The sequence below is a fragment of the Microcaecilia unicolor genome, chromosome 1 (genome assembly GCF_901765095.1).
Source record: "Microcaecilia unicolor chromosome 1, aMicUni1.1, whole genome shotgun sequence".
Taxonomy (NCBI): Eukaryota; Metazoa; Chordata; class Amphibia; order Gymnophiona; family Siphonopidae; genus Microcaecilia; species Microcaecilia unicolor.
Window position 1 is genome coordinate 591,322,133 of NC_044031.1, and position 16,237 is coordinate 591,338,369.

The 16,237-nt window shown below is 45.3% G+C and overlaps 1 protein-coding gene across 1 annotated transcript in view; it reads right to left on the reverse strand.

The window, feature by feature from the left end:
- Nucleotides 1-2,321: 2,321 nt before the first annotated feature.
- The window catches only part of OC90 (otoconin 90), a 114,094-nt gene continuing 100,178 nt past the window's right edge, over nt 2,322-16,237 (reverse strand). Inside the window, exons 10-11 of the mRNA XM_030189923.1 lie at nt 15,093-15,199; nt 2,322-2,653 (exon numbers count right to left, since the gene is read on the reverse strand). Of these exons, the coding sequence (XP_030045783.1) occupies nt 2,322-2,653; nt 15,093-15,199 (439 nt within the window). The remainder of the gene's footprint in view (nt 2,654-15,092; nt 15,200-16,237) is intronic.

The window sequence follows — 16,237 nt, forward strand, 5'->3', positions numbered from 1 at the left end:
TGTTTGAGAGTCAGAGTGAAAGTGTGAGTGTGTGAGAGAGAGAGTGAGTCTGGGTGTGAGTGTGTTTGTGAGAGAGTGTGTGTGTGAGAATGAGAGTGTGTGCAAGTGTGTATGTGAGACACAGTGTGAGAGAGAGTGTGTGTATGAGACCAAGCGAGTGTGTGAGTGACTGTGTGGCACATAGAGAGTGAATGTGATACAGTGTGAGACAGAGTGTGTGAGAGTGAGAGTCAGAAAGACATTGTATATGAGAGAGAGAGTGTGAGCCGTGCCCTCCCAATCCATGGCCATCTGTCCCCTGCCCCCTCCATTCATCCTTTTCCAGCAATTCCCCTCTCTCCCTGAGCCCTGCCCTCCCAATCCATGGCCATCCATGTTTCTCTGTCACCTGCCCCCTCCATTCATCCCTATCCAGCATTTCCCCTCTCTGCCTGAGGCCTGCCCTGCAATCCATATCCATCCATGCCCATCTGACCCCTCCATTCATCCCTATCCAGCAATTCCCCTCTCCCTGAGTCCTGCTCTTCCAATCCATGCCCATCCATGCTCCTCTGTCACCTGGCCCCTCCATTTTTCCCTATACAGCATTTCCCCTCTCTGCCTGAGGCCTGCCCTGCAATCCATATCCATCCATGCCCATCTGTCCCCTCCATTCATCCCTATCCAGCAATTCCCCTCTCCCTGAGTCCTGCCCTTCCAATCCATGCCCATCCATGCTCCTCTGTCACCTGGCCCCTCCATTCATCCCTATCCAGCATTTCCCCTCTCTGCCTGAGGCCTGTCCTGCAATCCATATCCATCCATGCCCATCTGTCCACTCCATTCATCCCTATCCAGCAATTCCCCTCTCCCTGAGTCCTGCTCTTCCAATCCATGCCCATCCATGCTCCTCTGTCACCTGGCCCCTCCATTTTTCCCTATCCAGCATTTCCCCTCTCTGCCTGAGGCCTGCCCTGCAATCCATATCCATCCATGCCCATCTGTCCCCTCCATTCATCCCTATCCAGCAATTCCCCTCTCCCTGAGTCCTGCCCTTCCAATCCATGCCCATCCATGCTCCTCTGTCACCTGGCCCCTCCATTTTTCTCTATCCAGCATTTTCCCTCTCTGCCTGAGGCCTGCCCTGCAATCCATATCCATCCATGCCCATCTGTCCCCTCCATTCATCCCTATCCAGCAATTCCCCTCTCCCTGAGTCCTGCCCTTCCAATCCATGCCCATCCATGCTCCTCTGTCACCTGGCCCCTCCATTTTTCTCTATCCAGCATTTTCCCTCTCTGCCTGAGGCCTGCCCTGCAATCCATATCCATCCATGCCCATCTGTCCCCTCTATTCATCCCTATCCAGCAATTTCCCTCTCTCCCTTAGTCCTGCCCTCCCAATCCATGCCCATCCATGCTCCTCTGTCCCCTGGCCCCTTCATTCATCCATTTCCAGTAATTCCCCTCTCTCCCTGAGCCCTGCCCTCCCATTCCATGCCCATCCATGCTCCTCTGTCCCCTGCCGCCTCCATTCATCCTTTTCCAGCAAGTCCCCTCTCTCCCTTCCATGACCCCCCCCTCGCATCCATGCTCCTCTCTCTCCCATGTCCCAGCCTGGCCCGCCCTCTTCTCCCCCCCCTTCGCATCCATGTCCCCCCCTTCGCATCCATGCATCCCTTTTTTTTTTCTTCTTCGTTTTAACTTTACCTCCGTGGCGGTTCGTGCAGCGAAACGTCAGGGAAGGAGGCGGCGCTCCCGACGTCTTGCTTTCCCTTCGCTGTCTCCCGCCTTCTTTGAAGGCGGAACACAGCGAAGGGAAGGCTAGACGTCGGGAGCGCCGCCTCCTTCCCTGACGCTTCGCTTCCGGATTTGTTTGGTTTGAGGCGAGGGCGGGGCAAAGACGGCTGGCTGGCTTGAAGGCTTCACACCACGAATCCGGCGCGAACCCTTCAGCCTGGGAGTGACGTCAGATGGCTTCATGGCTTCAAGGCTTCAAGGCTTCAGGCTTCAGGCTTCAAGGCTTCAAGGCTTCAAGGCTTCACAGAACGTTGTCCTCAGAACGTTGAGGGTGCGTTTTATCATATTAGATATATATATATATATCTGCTGCAGGGGTCACTCTCAACCTCAACTGATCAGGGACAAGCTATACTTATTACATATTTTATTCAGAATGCACTTTCTGGTAGCCATTTTTTTTACATATAGTTAAGACATATAGTCCTTTTTGAGTATAAACTAATAGGTAAAATGAGAACAGCCTAAAAACACTCGAAGTTTCTATTTTCTAACACACAGGATACGAAATAAAACATAAGGTTGGACTGGGGACTTTTCTAGTTAATTTCCAAATGCACGGGACCGTGGTTGTCTCTTGCGTTGTAGAGCTGATGCAGGGTTCATCAGCAAGTGTGCATCAGCTGCTCTCTCAGTATCTCCCCAGGGGCCTGGTTCTTCACTGCTTTCTTCAGAGCTAGAGCTCTCAGAGCCTACAGCAATGGATCCAAAGGGCCTTTGTGGCATCCCCCTAGGTCTACACGGGGTTTTTACTCCTTGGCAGTACTGCTGGCTCTGTGAGCGAACAGTCTCATTGAAAGGGGCTGTAGCCATACATTCTGCCGCTGCCTTATGACAGGAACACAGCAACTTCTCACATGAAGTCACACCAAGGCCTAGGAAAAAAAGTTTACAGCATTAAAATGTTTCTATAAAAGCACATTACCTAGATGCTACAACTGTTTTTAAAATTTCAATTCGGCATCATTAGGGATAGCTAAAGTTAAGATATTGCTTATTCTTACCCAGAAGTTCCTGGAATCTTACGTGACAAAGGGAAATTATTTATGCTTTCTCTTGTTGGTAAGAATCATTTTCATATGTATCTATCAATAGATAAAGGGCCTGATATTCAGCCAGCGATGGGCAGTGTTTTTGCTGTCCGCTGCCGGCGTTAAACCAGGATATTCAATGTCGGGACATTTCCTGTGACTGGCATTGCATATCCAAATTTGTTTTGGCTGCTAAAAAGTTAGACTATTTAGCAATATTCAGCGCTATGTGGTTAACTTTTTAATTGTGAAACATAGGCCTGCTATTTAAGCAGCCTATTTTGACCACTCAACATAGCCAGTTTGACGCTGAATATCCACGCCTAACCAGTTATGTCGTGTGATAGCCAGTTCTCTCCCATTGAATATCTGCAGTTAGGCAATTAAATGCTATTTAACCGGCCAGGAGCTGTTCCTGGCCAGTTAAATAGTTTTGAATATCAGAGGAAAGACTATTAAGCATATCTAGAAAGTCCCATTTATCTACCTCCCATCATACTGCAGATCCTACTCAGGGCTGCCGAGAGACTAGGCCGGGCCCGGGGCAGTCCGCTGTCTCACCTGCCTGCCTCCACGGCTCCGGGCCCCCTTCATTCAAAGCTGCAGTCGCAGGTCGCGTCTCTTCTGGCCTTCCCTCCGTGTGTCCCGCCCTCATCTGATGTAACTTCCAGTTTCCGCAAGGGTGGCACACACGGAGGGAAAGCCAGAAGGGACGCAATGTGCGCTGCTGCTTTGAATGAAGGGGGCCCGGAGCAATGGAGGCAAGCAGGTGAGACTGTGGACTGCAGTGCCGGCAGCCTGACCCCGGCACCGGGCCCACCTTGGAGGCCCGAGCCTGGAGAATTTTACCCCCCCTGCCCCCCCTCTCGGCAGCCCTGATCCTACTAAACCTTTGCTTTTTTTTTTCTACCGTTTATGACTGTCCTCTTTTCCTGTGACTTATAGTTTACCCATTTCACCTTTGCTAGGAGACTGTTTCATTTTAGATTTCTTTTCATCTGTTCAAAATATGAATAAATGAAATGAAACAGTCTGCATTCAACTCAACGACTGGTTAATTGAAAGTAATTGGCTTAGACCCATGTCAATCTGGCTTTAGACCTGGGTATGGAACAGAGACAGTTCTTGTGTCCCTTCTCGATGATCTGCACAGAAACCATGACAGGGGATTTGACTCGATACTAGTGTTGCTGGATTTCTCAGCAAACTTCGACACCATGAATCATAATATCATGCTTTTGATATCCAGTTAACAGTGGCTTCTACCTGGATAAGTGTTGGTGAGAGGCATGTTATGCGGCACTTACCAGATTGTGCTGCTGAATATGTCCTCTGGCTATCTTAACACAATCCAAATAGTAGAGGAAGAGAGCTTTGGCAGAGCCGGATGTTTTCCGGTTAGTAAGGATATCCAGTCTGCTAATTGATTACTATCCAGATAAAGTTAAGACAGCATAAACACTACATTTATCCAGTGTCTTGAATATTGCTGCTGGTCAGCTCTGAATCCGGATATTCAGTCCCTGCAAGAATCTGAGTACCTGCAATAAATATCCAGATTATATTTAACTTTGGTAGCTGTTTTTTTTTTTTTAATTGGGGGTTTATTGTTTTGCTTTTCTGTTTATTTTAGTAGTTAGGGATGTTATGAGAGTTTTTTTTTGTTTACTTATTTATATTTTTACTTGTTTTTTCTTTGTCTTCTCTCTCTCTCTCTCTTAGCTTTTTTCCACGACTTTCCCTCCTGTCCCTCTGTCCATGCCCTCCTTCCTTCCTCCAAACATTTTTTTTCCATCTTATCCCTCCAAGCCACAGATAGGCCACAGGAAGCAAATTTTTGTTGCCCCATTGAACTGGCATCCAGGGATTTCCAAGTTGCCTGCCATAACGACTTAACCATATTGCTCCTTTTCCAAGTCAGTTTTTTAAAATCTTTCTCTTAGATTCTCCACAACCCCAGGCAGATAAGCGTACAAATTCCCTTATCCAATCCAACATCCATCCACACCTGCATCCTAATCTCACATCCAAATCCTGTAACAATCCAGACAGCCACCAAAATGAGTAATAAGTAAGGCCATTGTCTTAAACATGTGATCACCTAGGTTCGTGTAGCCTTTCAGTTTTGCTAGTTCCACACATACTTTCTTCATAAATGTTGTTGTATCTACCCCACTGTCACATGTATACTTGCCAACAATCAAAAGTCCTCCAAACTCTTCTGCAAACAGAAGTATTTGTTTAGCATATAACGGAAAAGGCTTGCAGTGAGTTAAAGAGATTTCACTATGACAGTAAGCTAGCTCCAAGCTTCAAAGCTTAAGGAGAGATGATGTGGATATAATTTTTCAGGGCTTGATGTAGTGTTCAGAGATGGAGTTATAAAGGAAAACCCAGAGTTGAAGGGCAGAACAGCCACAGATTCAATGAAAAAATGATTAGCATTTGACAGTGAAGGTGGGCTTAGCTGAAGTTACCAGACGTGGAGGGGCATTTTCGATATGACGTCTAAGTCCGACTTTGGACATTTTGCAAAAAACGTCCAAAATCTGAATAGCAAAGAAGGAAATTTTCAAACAAGAAAAACAACTATCTTTTGTTTTTGAAAATAGGTTTTGTGATTTGGACGTTTTATTTTTTGGTCCATTAAAAAAAAAAAAAAAAACTTCAAGTGCAAAACACACAAAACCAAGCCACTGGGATGTAGGAGCAGCCAGTATTTTTAGTACACTGGTCCCCCTGACATCCCAGGAAAACAATAGGGCACCCTAGGGGGTACTGCAGTGGACTTCATAAAATGCTCCCAGTTACACATCTCACCATTGCTCCCTTACCTTGTCTGTTGAGCCCCCAAAAACCCAACACCCCAACTGTATACCACTACCATAGCCCTTACGGGTGAAGGGGGCACCTATATGTGGGTACAGTGGGTTTCTGGTGAGTTTTGGAGGGCTCACAGTTTCCTCCACAAATGTTACAGGTAGGCGAAGGTTTGGGCTGGGTCCACCAGTCTGCAGTGCACTGCACCCACCTCTAGACTACTCCAGGGACCTGCATGCTGTTCTAATGGACCTGAGTATAACATCTGAGGCTGGTAAGTAATATTTTTCATCACATTTTGGGGGTGGGGGTGGGAGGAGGTTAATGACCACTGGGGGAATAAAGGGAGATTATCCCTGATCCTCTCCAGTGGTCATCTGGTCATTTAGGGCACCTTTTTGTGCCTTATTCGATATAAAAACAGGTCTAGCTCAAAATGTCTTAGTTTTAGTCCTGGACGTTTTTGTTTTCTTCCATTATGGCTGAAAAACGTCTTATTCTCAGGAACGCCTAAGTCCCGTCCCTGATATGCCCCCTTGAGATTTGGATGCACTTCTGACAGACTTGAAAGAAAAACATCTAAAAATAGGTTTTGAAAATATTGATTTGGATGTTTTTATGAGAAAAACATCCAAATGCTGCTTTATGTCACTTTTTAGATGTTTTTCTGTTTTGAAAATGAGCCTGATAGTAACATAGTAAGTGATGGAAGATAAAGACCTGAATTATTATCAATTCATGATTAAATCAACAATGAACATGATATTATATATTTGATCATGGTCTTTCTTTAGTGTTTCTGGGACATAGGCCATAGATTTCTGCCCAGCTCTGTCCTGTTCCAACTACTGGAGTTGCTGTCAAAGCCCACTCCAGCCTATCTGAATCCATCTTATCATTTGTGGGACCCAGACAGTAAAAGTCTCCTCAGCACTGTCATTGGTTCCGGCTACTGAAGTTGCTGTTGAAGCCCTTTCCAGTCCATCCTAAACTGGGTTGCCATATACAGAACACAGACCTTACCAGGCAAGATAGTGGAAACTATTATCAAGAATAAAATTACAGAATACAAAGACAAACATGGCTTAATGGGACAGAGTCAGCAGGGGTTCAGCTAAGGAAAGTCTTGCCTCACCAATTTGCTTCATTTCTTTGAAGGCATGAATAAACATGTGGACAATGGCGAGCCAGTTATGTAGTGTATCTAGATTTTCAGACAAAGTTCCTCATGAGAGACTCCTGAGAAAATTAAAAGTCATGGGATAGGAGACAATGTCCTTCTGTGGATTAGGAATTGGTTATTGGATAGTAAACAGAGGTTAGGGTTAAATGGCCATTTTTCTCAGTGGAAGAAAGTGAATAGTGGAGTGCTGCAGGGGATCTGTAATGGGATCTGTGCTATTTAACATATTTATATATGATCTGAAAATCAGAATGGCGAGTGAGGTGATTACATTTGCAGATGACACAAAACTATTCAAAGTTGTCAAAATGCATGCAGATTGTGAGAAATTGCAGGAAGACCTTAGGAAACTGGAAGACAGGGCATCCAAATGGAAGATGAAATTTAATTTGGACAAATGCAAAGTGATGCACATTGGGAAGAATAATCCGAATCATAGTTACCTGATGCTAGGGTCCACCTTTATCTATCTATCTATCTATCTATCTATCTATCTATCTATCTATCTATCTATCTATCTATCTATCTATCTATCTATCTATCTATCTATCTAGATTTTGCTCACACCTTTTCTGTAGTAGCTCAAGGTGAGTTACATTCAGGTACACTGGGTAATTAGGAGTTAGCACTCAAGAAAAAGATCTAGGTGTCAGTGTAGGCAATACGCTGAAATCTTTTGCTCAGTGTGTGCTGTCAGCAGCCAAAAAAGAGAACAGGGATGCAAAATAAGACCAAGAAAATTATAATGCCTCTATTGTTCCATGGTGCAACTTCACCTTGAGTATTGCATTCAGTTCTGATCATCGTATCTCAAAAAAGACATAGCGGAATTAGAAAAGGTTCAAATAAGAGCAACCAAAATGATAAAGGGGATAGAACTCCTCTAGTATGAAAAAAGGCTAAAGAGGTTAGGGCTCTTCAGCTTGGAATAGAGACAGCTGAGGAAAGATATGATTGAGGTCTATAAAATCCTGAGTGGTGTAGAATGGGTAAAAGAGAATCAATTATTCACTCTTTCAAAAAGTTCAAAGACTAGGGGACACTAGATGAAATTACATGGAAATACTTTTAAAAAAAGGAGGAAATATTTTTTTCACTTATTGAATAGTTAAGCTCTGGAATTCAGTAACATAGGATGTGGTAACAGCGGTTAGACTATCTGGGTTTAAAAAAGGTTTGGACAAGTTCCTGGAGGAAAAGTCCATTGTCTGTTATTGAGATGCACATGGGGAAAGCCACTGCTTGCTCTGGGATTGGTAGCTTGGAATGTTGCTACTAATTGGGATTCTGCCAGCTACTTGCGACTGGATTGCCCATTGTTGGAAACAGGATACTGGGCTAGATGGACAGTTCGTCTGACCCAGTATGGCTAGTCTTATGTTCTTATGTAAAGTCTGCCTTGCACTGTTTTTTTTGGGAATTGTTGTCAGACCTGTGAGTTCTTGTACCAAGTAGAACGCTGCCGAGCCCAGAACTCGGACCAGGTTCTGCTTGGCGGCCGGACAACCCCAGGTTTCACCTGTGCTGACCGCCGTTCCCCAGAGGATGAGCCCCTCGGTGTGGGTGGCCTGCAGGGCAGTGGCGTACCTAGGGTAGTTGACACCCGGGGCCGGTCATTTTTTAACACCCCCCTCCAAAATCCAGTACTAGGCATACCAAGAATACAAAACACTCAGGACCTATAGAGCAATTCTACCATACCATAAGCAGTCATTTCTATGAGTCACACAAGGAAAAGGAAAGCATCTTAAACACTACAGTGAGCACTAGAACATCAATTCACCTATTGTAAAACGAAACCAGACAGAATAGTACAGATCGTCGATCCTGCACAGTCAATGCCAACTGAAAGCCATGTCTTTTTCACAAACACAAATACACCCTAATCCACTATAAAATAAGTAATCATAAACTTTCTATTTAGACAAAAATTAAACTGAACCCCCAAGATGCCAGACGCTGCATACAATGCAACGCCACAGAAACAGAAAATGTCCCCTAGTACTATGCAAAATATAAAGATAGCAGATGTAAATTTGAAAAAAAAACTAACAAATACCAATCACCATTTTACAAATTAACAAATAGAAATAAGTACATAAGTACATAAGTAATGCCATACTGGGAAAACACCAAGGGTCCATCGAGCCCAGCATCTTGTCCACGACAGCGGCCAATCCAGGCCAAGGGCACCTGGCAAGCTTCCCAAACGTACAAACATTCTATATATGTTATTCCTGGAATTTTGGATTTTTACAAGTCCGTTTAGTAGCGGTTTATGGACTTGTCCTTTAGGAAACCGTCCAACCCCTTTTTAAACTCTGCTAAGCTAACCGCCTTCACCACATTTTCCGGCAATGAATTCCAGAGTTTAATTACACGTTGGGTAATTAAATATAGAAAATAAAATACCATTTTATTGGACTAATACATTTAGCTGTCAGAGGCCAAAACCTTCTTCCTCAGGTCAATACAGTATAGTGTGTTACAGTGTCCTAACCTGACCTGAGGAAGGGGGTTTTGATCTCCGAAAGTTAGTCAAAATTTATTAAAATTAGTCCAATAAAAAGATTACCTTATTTACATGTTCTATTATAAACATTTATTAACACAGCTACAATACTACTTTATCCTAAAGCAAAAAAAAAATATATATATATATATATTTTATTTACAGTTTGTTGTCTCTGGTTTCTGCTTTCCTCATCTTCCTTCCATCCAGCATCCGTCTTCGTTCTTTCTCTGACATCCAGTGTCTGCCCTCTCTGCTGTCCCCGCCATCCAATGTCTGCCCTCTCTCCCTGCCCTTTCCATTCATTGTCTGCCCTCTCTCTCTCCCCCTTCCATTCACTGTCTGCCTTCCCTCTCCCCCCCATCCATCCATCCAGGGTCTGCCCTCCCTCACCCCCTTCCATCCATCCAGGGTCTGCCCTCCCCTCTTCCCCTCTTCCCCCATCCATCCAGGGTCTGCCCTCCCTCTCCCCCCCATTCATCCATCCATCCATCCATCCATCGTCTGTCCCCTCTCGCTCTCTCTGCCCCTTTTTTCAGCCCCCAGTTCTAGCCCTCTTATCCCACCTGCCCCTAGTTCTAGCCCCAGCCCACATCTCCCACTTGCCCCCCCTTTTCAGCCCCACTATCCCACCAGTCCGCAGTTTCAGCCCCAGCTCTTTTCTCTCACCAGTCCTGAGCTTCAGCCCCAGCCACTTCTCCCTGTCCCCTTTTCAGCCCCCAGTCCCCCCAGTTTCTGTCCCTGCCCCCTTTCAGCCCCCAGTTCCAGTACTAGCCCCCTTATCCCACCTACCCTCCTTTTCAGCCCCAGACCCATTTTCCCACCAGCCCCAGGCATGGCTCCCATTTTCTCGCATGGCCCCTTCCCCACCCCCCTTCTCCCCACCCGTCCCCTTCTCTCCTCTTCTCCCATCTGAGATCCCCCTCCCCACCCCAGTCCCCTTCTCCCCTCTTCTCCCATCTGAGACCCCCTCCTCACCCCAGTCCCCTTCTCCCATCTGAGACTCCCCTCCCCACATCCCCTTCTCCCATCTGAGACCCCACCCCCTTCTCCCCACTCCCCTTCTCCCTACTCCCCTTCTCCCCTCTTCTCCCATCTGAGACCTCCCCACCCCCCTTTTCCCATCTGAGATCCCCCTCCCCACCCCAGTCCCCTTCTCCCCTCTTCTCCCATCTGAGACCCCCCTCCCCACCCCAGTCCCCTTCTCCAAACTGAGGCCCCCCTCCCCAGTCCCCTTCTCCCATTTGAAAACCCCCTCCCCAGTCCTCCTCTCCCATCTAAGCCCCCCCAACTCGACCCACCTGCCACCTTCGTGGAGAGACGACAGCCCTCGTCTCCTGCCTCCATCCTGCTGTGCCTTAAAAAAAAATCTGAAAAGCGGCATGGCAGGCATGCTTCGTGTCTGCCCTGCCTGCTTGTAAAAGAAAGCGGCAAATCTCTCCTCGTCGACATCGCAACATTGCGTCGGGTCTTCCCTCACTGGGTCCCGCACTCCGTGAGGGCGGGACCCAGTAAGGGAAAACCCAACGCGACATCGTGACGTCGACGAGGAGGTTTGCCGGCGCTTTCTTTTACAAGCAGGCAGGGCAGACACGAAGCATGCCTGCCATGCCGCTTTTCAGATTTTTTTTAAGGCATAGCAGGATGGAGGCAGGAGACGCGGGCTGCCTGCAGTGCCGACGGAGCACCCCCCCACCCACTGACACCTGGGGCGGACCGCCCCCACCGCCCCCCCTTGGTACGCCACTGCTGCAGGGCTTACGAGATGGAGCAGGAAGCGGGGTGATGAACGTGACGGCCAGACAGGCAGCAGGCAAGAGAGTGATCCAGGTACAGGCAAGGTCAGTAGGCAGGCAGCAGACACAAGAGCAATCCAGGTACAGGCAAGGTCAGTAGGCAGGCAGCAGACACAAGAGTAATCCAGCTACAGGCAAAGTCAGTAGGCAGGTAGCAGACACAAGAGCAATCCAGGTACAGGCAGAGTCAGCAATGAAGTAGAGGAGAAGCACAGTACTGAGCAAGTAACACCTACCAAAGTAGAAGCCAAAGCAAGGAGTCTAGGGAGAGCTCAGCTGATAAAGTGCTGGCGTCTGACATCAGCAGGGAGAAGGGGCACAGCCATAGGACAAGAGCAGGGGAAGGAGGAACCAGAAGACCAATAGGAGAGAAGCCAGGCAGAGGAAGAGCAGACCCAGGTGGGTGGAAGCAAAGCAATCAAGGAGCCTGGAAGCCAGGCAGAGAGAGAGAGAGAGAGAGAGCAGAGCCAGGTGCATGGAAGCAAAGCAATCAAGGAGCCTGCAGCCAGAGAAGAACTACACACACATGGCTCAGGGCTGTGCCAGTCAAGTGTGTGTGTCAACAGGACCCTGCGCAGCCCAAGGACGCCGCTTGTGTTGAGGTAGGGGACATGACAATTGTCCCCGATTCAAGTGCATGGGCAGCATGGACTGCAGAGCGGAGTGCCACCTCCTCCCTACCTCCATCTCTACCTCCACATTATCCAGCATCTCCCCCTTTTGCACCACCACTTGCACCAGTGCCAGACCTGTGCTGTGTGTCCTTCCCTTTCTGACTGGAAGTCATCAGGGAGGGCAGAATGTGGTAATGCTGGAGCTTATGGAGCAAAGTCTTGCATTAGCACTGAGGTTGTGGCAGTGGCAGCTGGACCGGGATTGGGTGAGTCAGTTGCAGGCTCAGAGGGGAGTAGCAGCAATGGCAGGTGAAGGGTGTATTGCTGGCAACCCTGGCTCTTTACCTGACAGGGACTAAGAGTAGATGAGAAGAGAAACATGAAGCAAAATGAGATGAAAAGTGAAAGATCAAAGTTGGATGTAGGGAGGAGGAGAATTATATAAACAGAAAATGACATGCTTGCCAAGTATCCTGCCTGTTCTTTAGTAGGAAACTCTTGCTTTCGCAGATCATCTCCCACACTCCAGCTGATAAGGCTCAAACTCCCACTCAGCAGGTCCAGGGTAGTGCAGCAGCCTCTTCCGTTTGCATCAGGGGATGCACTAATAAGACGTCATTTCTTTCTACCATGGGGTCAATCTTGTGATGAGCTGAAAATTCTTATTCTGAGACTGATCCCACAGCAGCAGGAGATGATGTCTTATTAACGCGTCTCCTGTTGCTGGCAGGGTAAGAAGGGAGAGAATATTTCTACTGGGTGACTCATAATGACATTATGACCCGCACAATGCTTCCACTCAGATTCTGTCACAAGATGGATGGGTTGGGGAGGAGAATGACTCCTCCCCCCATCTCTCAATTATGGAACTAAGGGGGACCACCCCCTCTTCCTCTACCCAGTTTTGGATTACAAGTGTCCCAGATTTGCCTGTCAAAAATCTGGTAACTGTTCTGCCCCCATATTCCTGGAGGCAGGTTGTATGTTTGTATAGAATATTCAGTGCTTGTGCCTTTAAGATATGAAATTGTGCCCTTGGACTACAGATCTATGTAATTTTGTAGTTCTCTCTGATGGGTTCCTTCAGAGCACATGAAGAGTTCCCTGTGGTTTTTGGGAGGCTTCCTATTGGTTGCTTACCGTCTAGCATGCTGGGCTATTAGTGCCCCCCCCCCCCTGCTTTTTTTTTTCTTTCCTCTGAGAGCATAGTAGAAGCAGCTCTCTTATTGGCAAATACATCTTGCATACCAGAATATTTCAACAATTATTGGATGGTATCACAAAACAACTGGTATTGCTCAATCAGTATCAACAGTATGCCAAACATTTTATTGTGTTACAGCTCCTCCAAGGTGCTGTGGGGTTTCTTACGCCATCTCCTGGGCTTCCCAAACTATTATTATTCTTGTATCTTTACTGCCATCTTTCTTCTCAGGAAGTGACCACTCCAAAGATTCACCTGTGATCCTGTAATTCCAATTGCCCTTAGTAAACCAATAATGAGCTACTCACTTTAGGTGTTAGAGACCCATAATGGTGCTCATATCCTTTGGCATGCTCTCCATCTGCCTGGTTTACCTTTCTGGACTTGTAGGTGCTCCATCACCCTTACCTCGAATAAAGAGTTTCTTCATGGAATAAAAGTAGGTGGATCAAAACTTCTCCAATTGGTCAGAATACATTTTCTTCCATCGATTAGAGAGGTGTGGTAGCCGTGTTAGTCCACTCTTAAAGGTTATCAATAGAAATCAAACAAAATAAAACATGGAAAAGAAAATAAGATGATACCTTTTTTATTGGACATAACTTAATACATTTCTTGATTAGCTTTCGAAGGTTGCCCTTCTTCCTCAGATCGGAAATAAGCAAATGAGGTAGCAGATAGTATATATGAGAGAAACATCAAAGCATTACTTTGACTGTCTGACAGAATGGGAGGGTGGGGGTATGCATGGGGACATCAAAGCAAACACAAGCTGATCAGAAGTAAACTTCCAACACAGACGGAAAAAGAAAAGGGCACGTTCCTGTGTAACACAGCCAGCTGCAAACTATGCCAAAACTTTTCACAAGACCCCATAGTCATTCACAAAGGAAAAATATTCAACATAAAGGACTATTTTACATGCTCATCTTCCAATATGGTATATATCATTCAGTGTAAGAAATGTAACGAAGGATGCTATATTGGAGAAACAGGCCAGATGCTTAAGACAAGATTCAATCTGCACAGACATCACATGAAAATAGCCGGTGCAGTCAGGCCCCCACCCCTGTGGGCCAACACTTCACAAGACCAGAACACTGCACCAGTGATTTCACAGTAAGAATACTGAAAGGTAATTTTAAAACAATACAGGAACGTAAGACCTTTGAAATAAGAATGATTGAATATTTTGACACCCAACAAACAGGACTTAGTAAGGATCTGGGTTTTCTAACTCATTATAAAACATAAAGCTGTATTTCTCTGTTTATTTCTCTGTTTATTACCCTCCTCTCACCTACCAACACCCAATCTGTTAGAATATCAATGAAATGCTTTGATGCCCCCATGCATACCCCCACCCTCCCACTCTGTCAGACAGTCAAAGTAATGCTTTGTTGTTTCTCTCATATATACTATCTGCTACCTCATTTGCTTATTTCCGATCTGAGGAAGAAGGGCAACCTTCGAAAGCTAATCAAGAAATGTATTAAGTTATGTCCAATAAAAAAGGAATCATCTTATTTTCTTTTCCATGTTTTATTTTGTTTGATTTCTATTGATAATCTTCCATCAAGAAAACTATCTACAACAAAATCTTTTACCTTTTGTCAAACTATTTATTGTTGTAAAGACATAAAAAAGAAATAGGGTCATTGACTTGGGTACGTTAGTGTTCAATGGATGCTTTATGTAACTAAGGGCCTTGTTTACAAAGGCATGCTAGTGTTTTTAGTGCAGACTAACCATGTAGACGTCCATAGGAATATTATGGGCATCTACACAGTTAGCGCACGTAAGTTGTTAGCATATGCTAAAAACACTAGCACAGCTTTGTAAACAAGGCTAAGTATTTGATCTCAGAAGTACTTTATGAAAATCTGATGCCTGCCCACCTTCTTGCTAGAGACATGTAATCTGTCAGGGGTATATCTTGTAAAAGAATCTCGTGGAGATCATTAAATGAGCTCCCTTTGGATTTTCAAGCAATAGGATCTACCTGTGACTATTAATTGAAACTTCTTTGAATTCTCAAAGCAATATTATAACCAAAAGCATCAAAGAATCTACTCAAAACCATCACATAGTTTGACTTTTATTGGACTGAAACTGGTGCAGCCACATGTACCTCATTTTCAGAAGCAAACTTACACTTTGGTGTGTGATCCATACAGATGACCTCTGACCTTGAACTCTTCTCTGGTAGGCAGCCAAGCTTTCTAAGCTGCTCCATGCAACATTGGTGGGAGAAACAGCACCTAAAATAAAAAGCAAAGGACCTGATTTACTCAAGGTGTTTAGCCATTTTCTGTGTAGGAGGGATAGTACAATTTGCCTAACGTTTGTAAATTCATGCACTTCCTGAAAGTTCCTGTAGGCCATGCTGCATTTGACACACTTTTCTTTGCTATGGCAACTGGACACATAACTGTAGAACCTGGAGTCCAAGCTTTTCCCTTGTTTCACAGGGTAGGTGGTTGACATCATTACTGGATTGATAAGGGATTGTATATGCTGTTGAACTTTTTAGATTTTTCTGCATCTTTTGATACAGTTTAGCATATTATGTTAATGAAAAGAATGGGTGAAATAGAAATTGAAGGTTTTAGAGAACAATTAAAGGGAGCCTACATATATGGATGTGTCCAAATATGTCTCTGTCTACACGCACGCCTATATTTTATAAAGCCTGCTTAGATGGTGAGCACCTTGTAAAAGTATATGACCAGCTCCAATATAGTGTGTAGATATCCATGTGCATCTCTGCATCTGCACTTAGTTGTATATGCCATAAATGGTGATGCTGCAGGCATAGAGTCATTCCAAAATGGCCGCAAAAGATGCAGAAACCCTGTCACTGGCACTGGAACACAATCTTTTCCAAGTGCCTGGCTGGAGAAGGAACTCCAACAGGATGGGCAGAGTCTCCTGTTTCTCCAATGGCAGTTCCATATGTGCCTGCGAGATTACTATTTTCTTTAACTGACCATAGGGTGGTTATGCCTCCTGTATCTTGATCCTGTCTGGCTAGGACTTTTTTTTTTTTGGCAAGTCCTGGAGCTCTGGAACAAATTACCAGTGGAGCTTCATACTGAGGCCTCTTTATAAAAAGTGTAAAGTATGTTTCAAAAATGCATTTTTTAGGGTGGCTACAGCCTTCCTGAATAGTTGATAACAAGGTGTGCTAGGGACATTTTATGAAGATATTGAGTGTCTTTTGTATATATGGGATTAAAATAATGTACTATTTATTTATGGTGTTCTGTTTTTATATTTTCTTTAAATATACTGCTTTG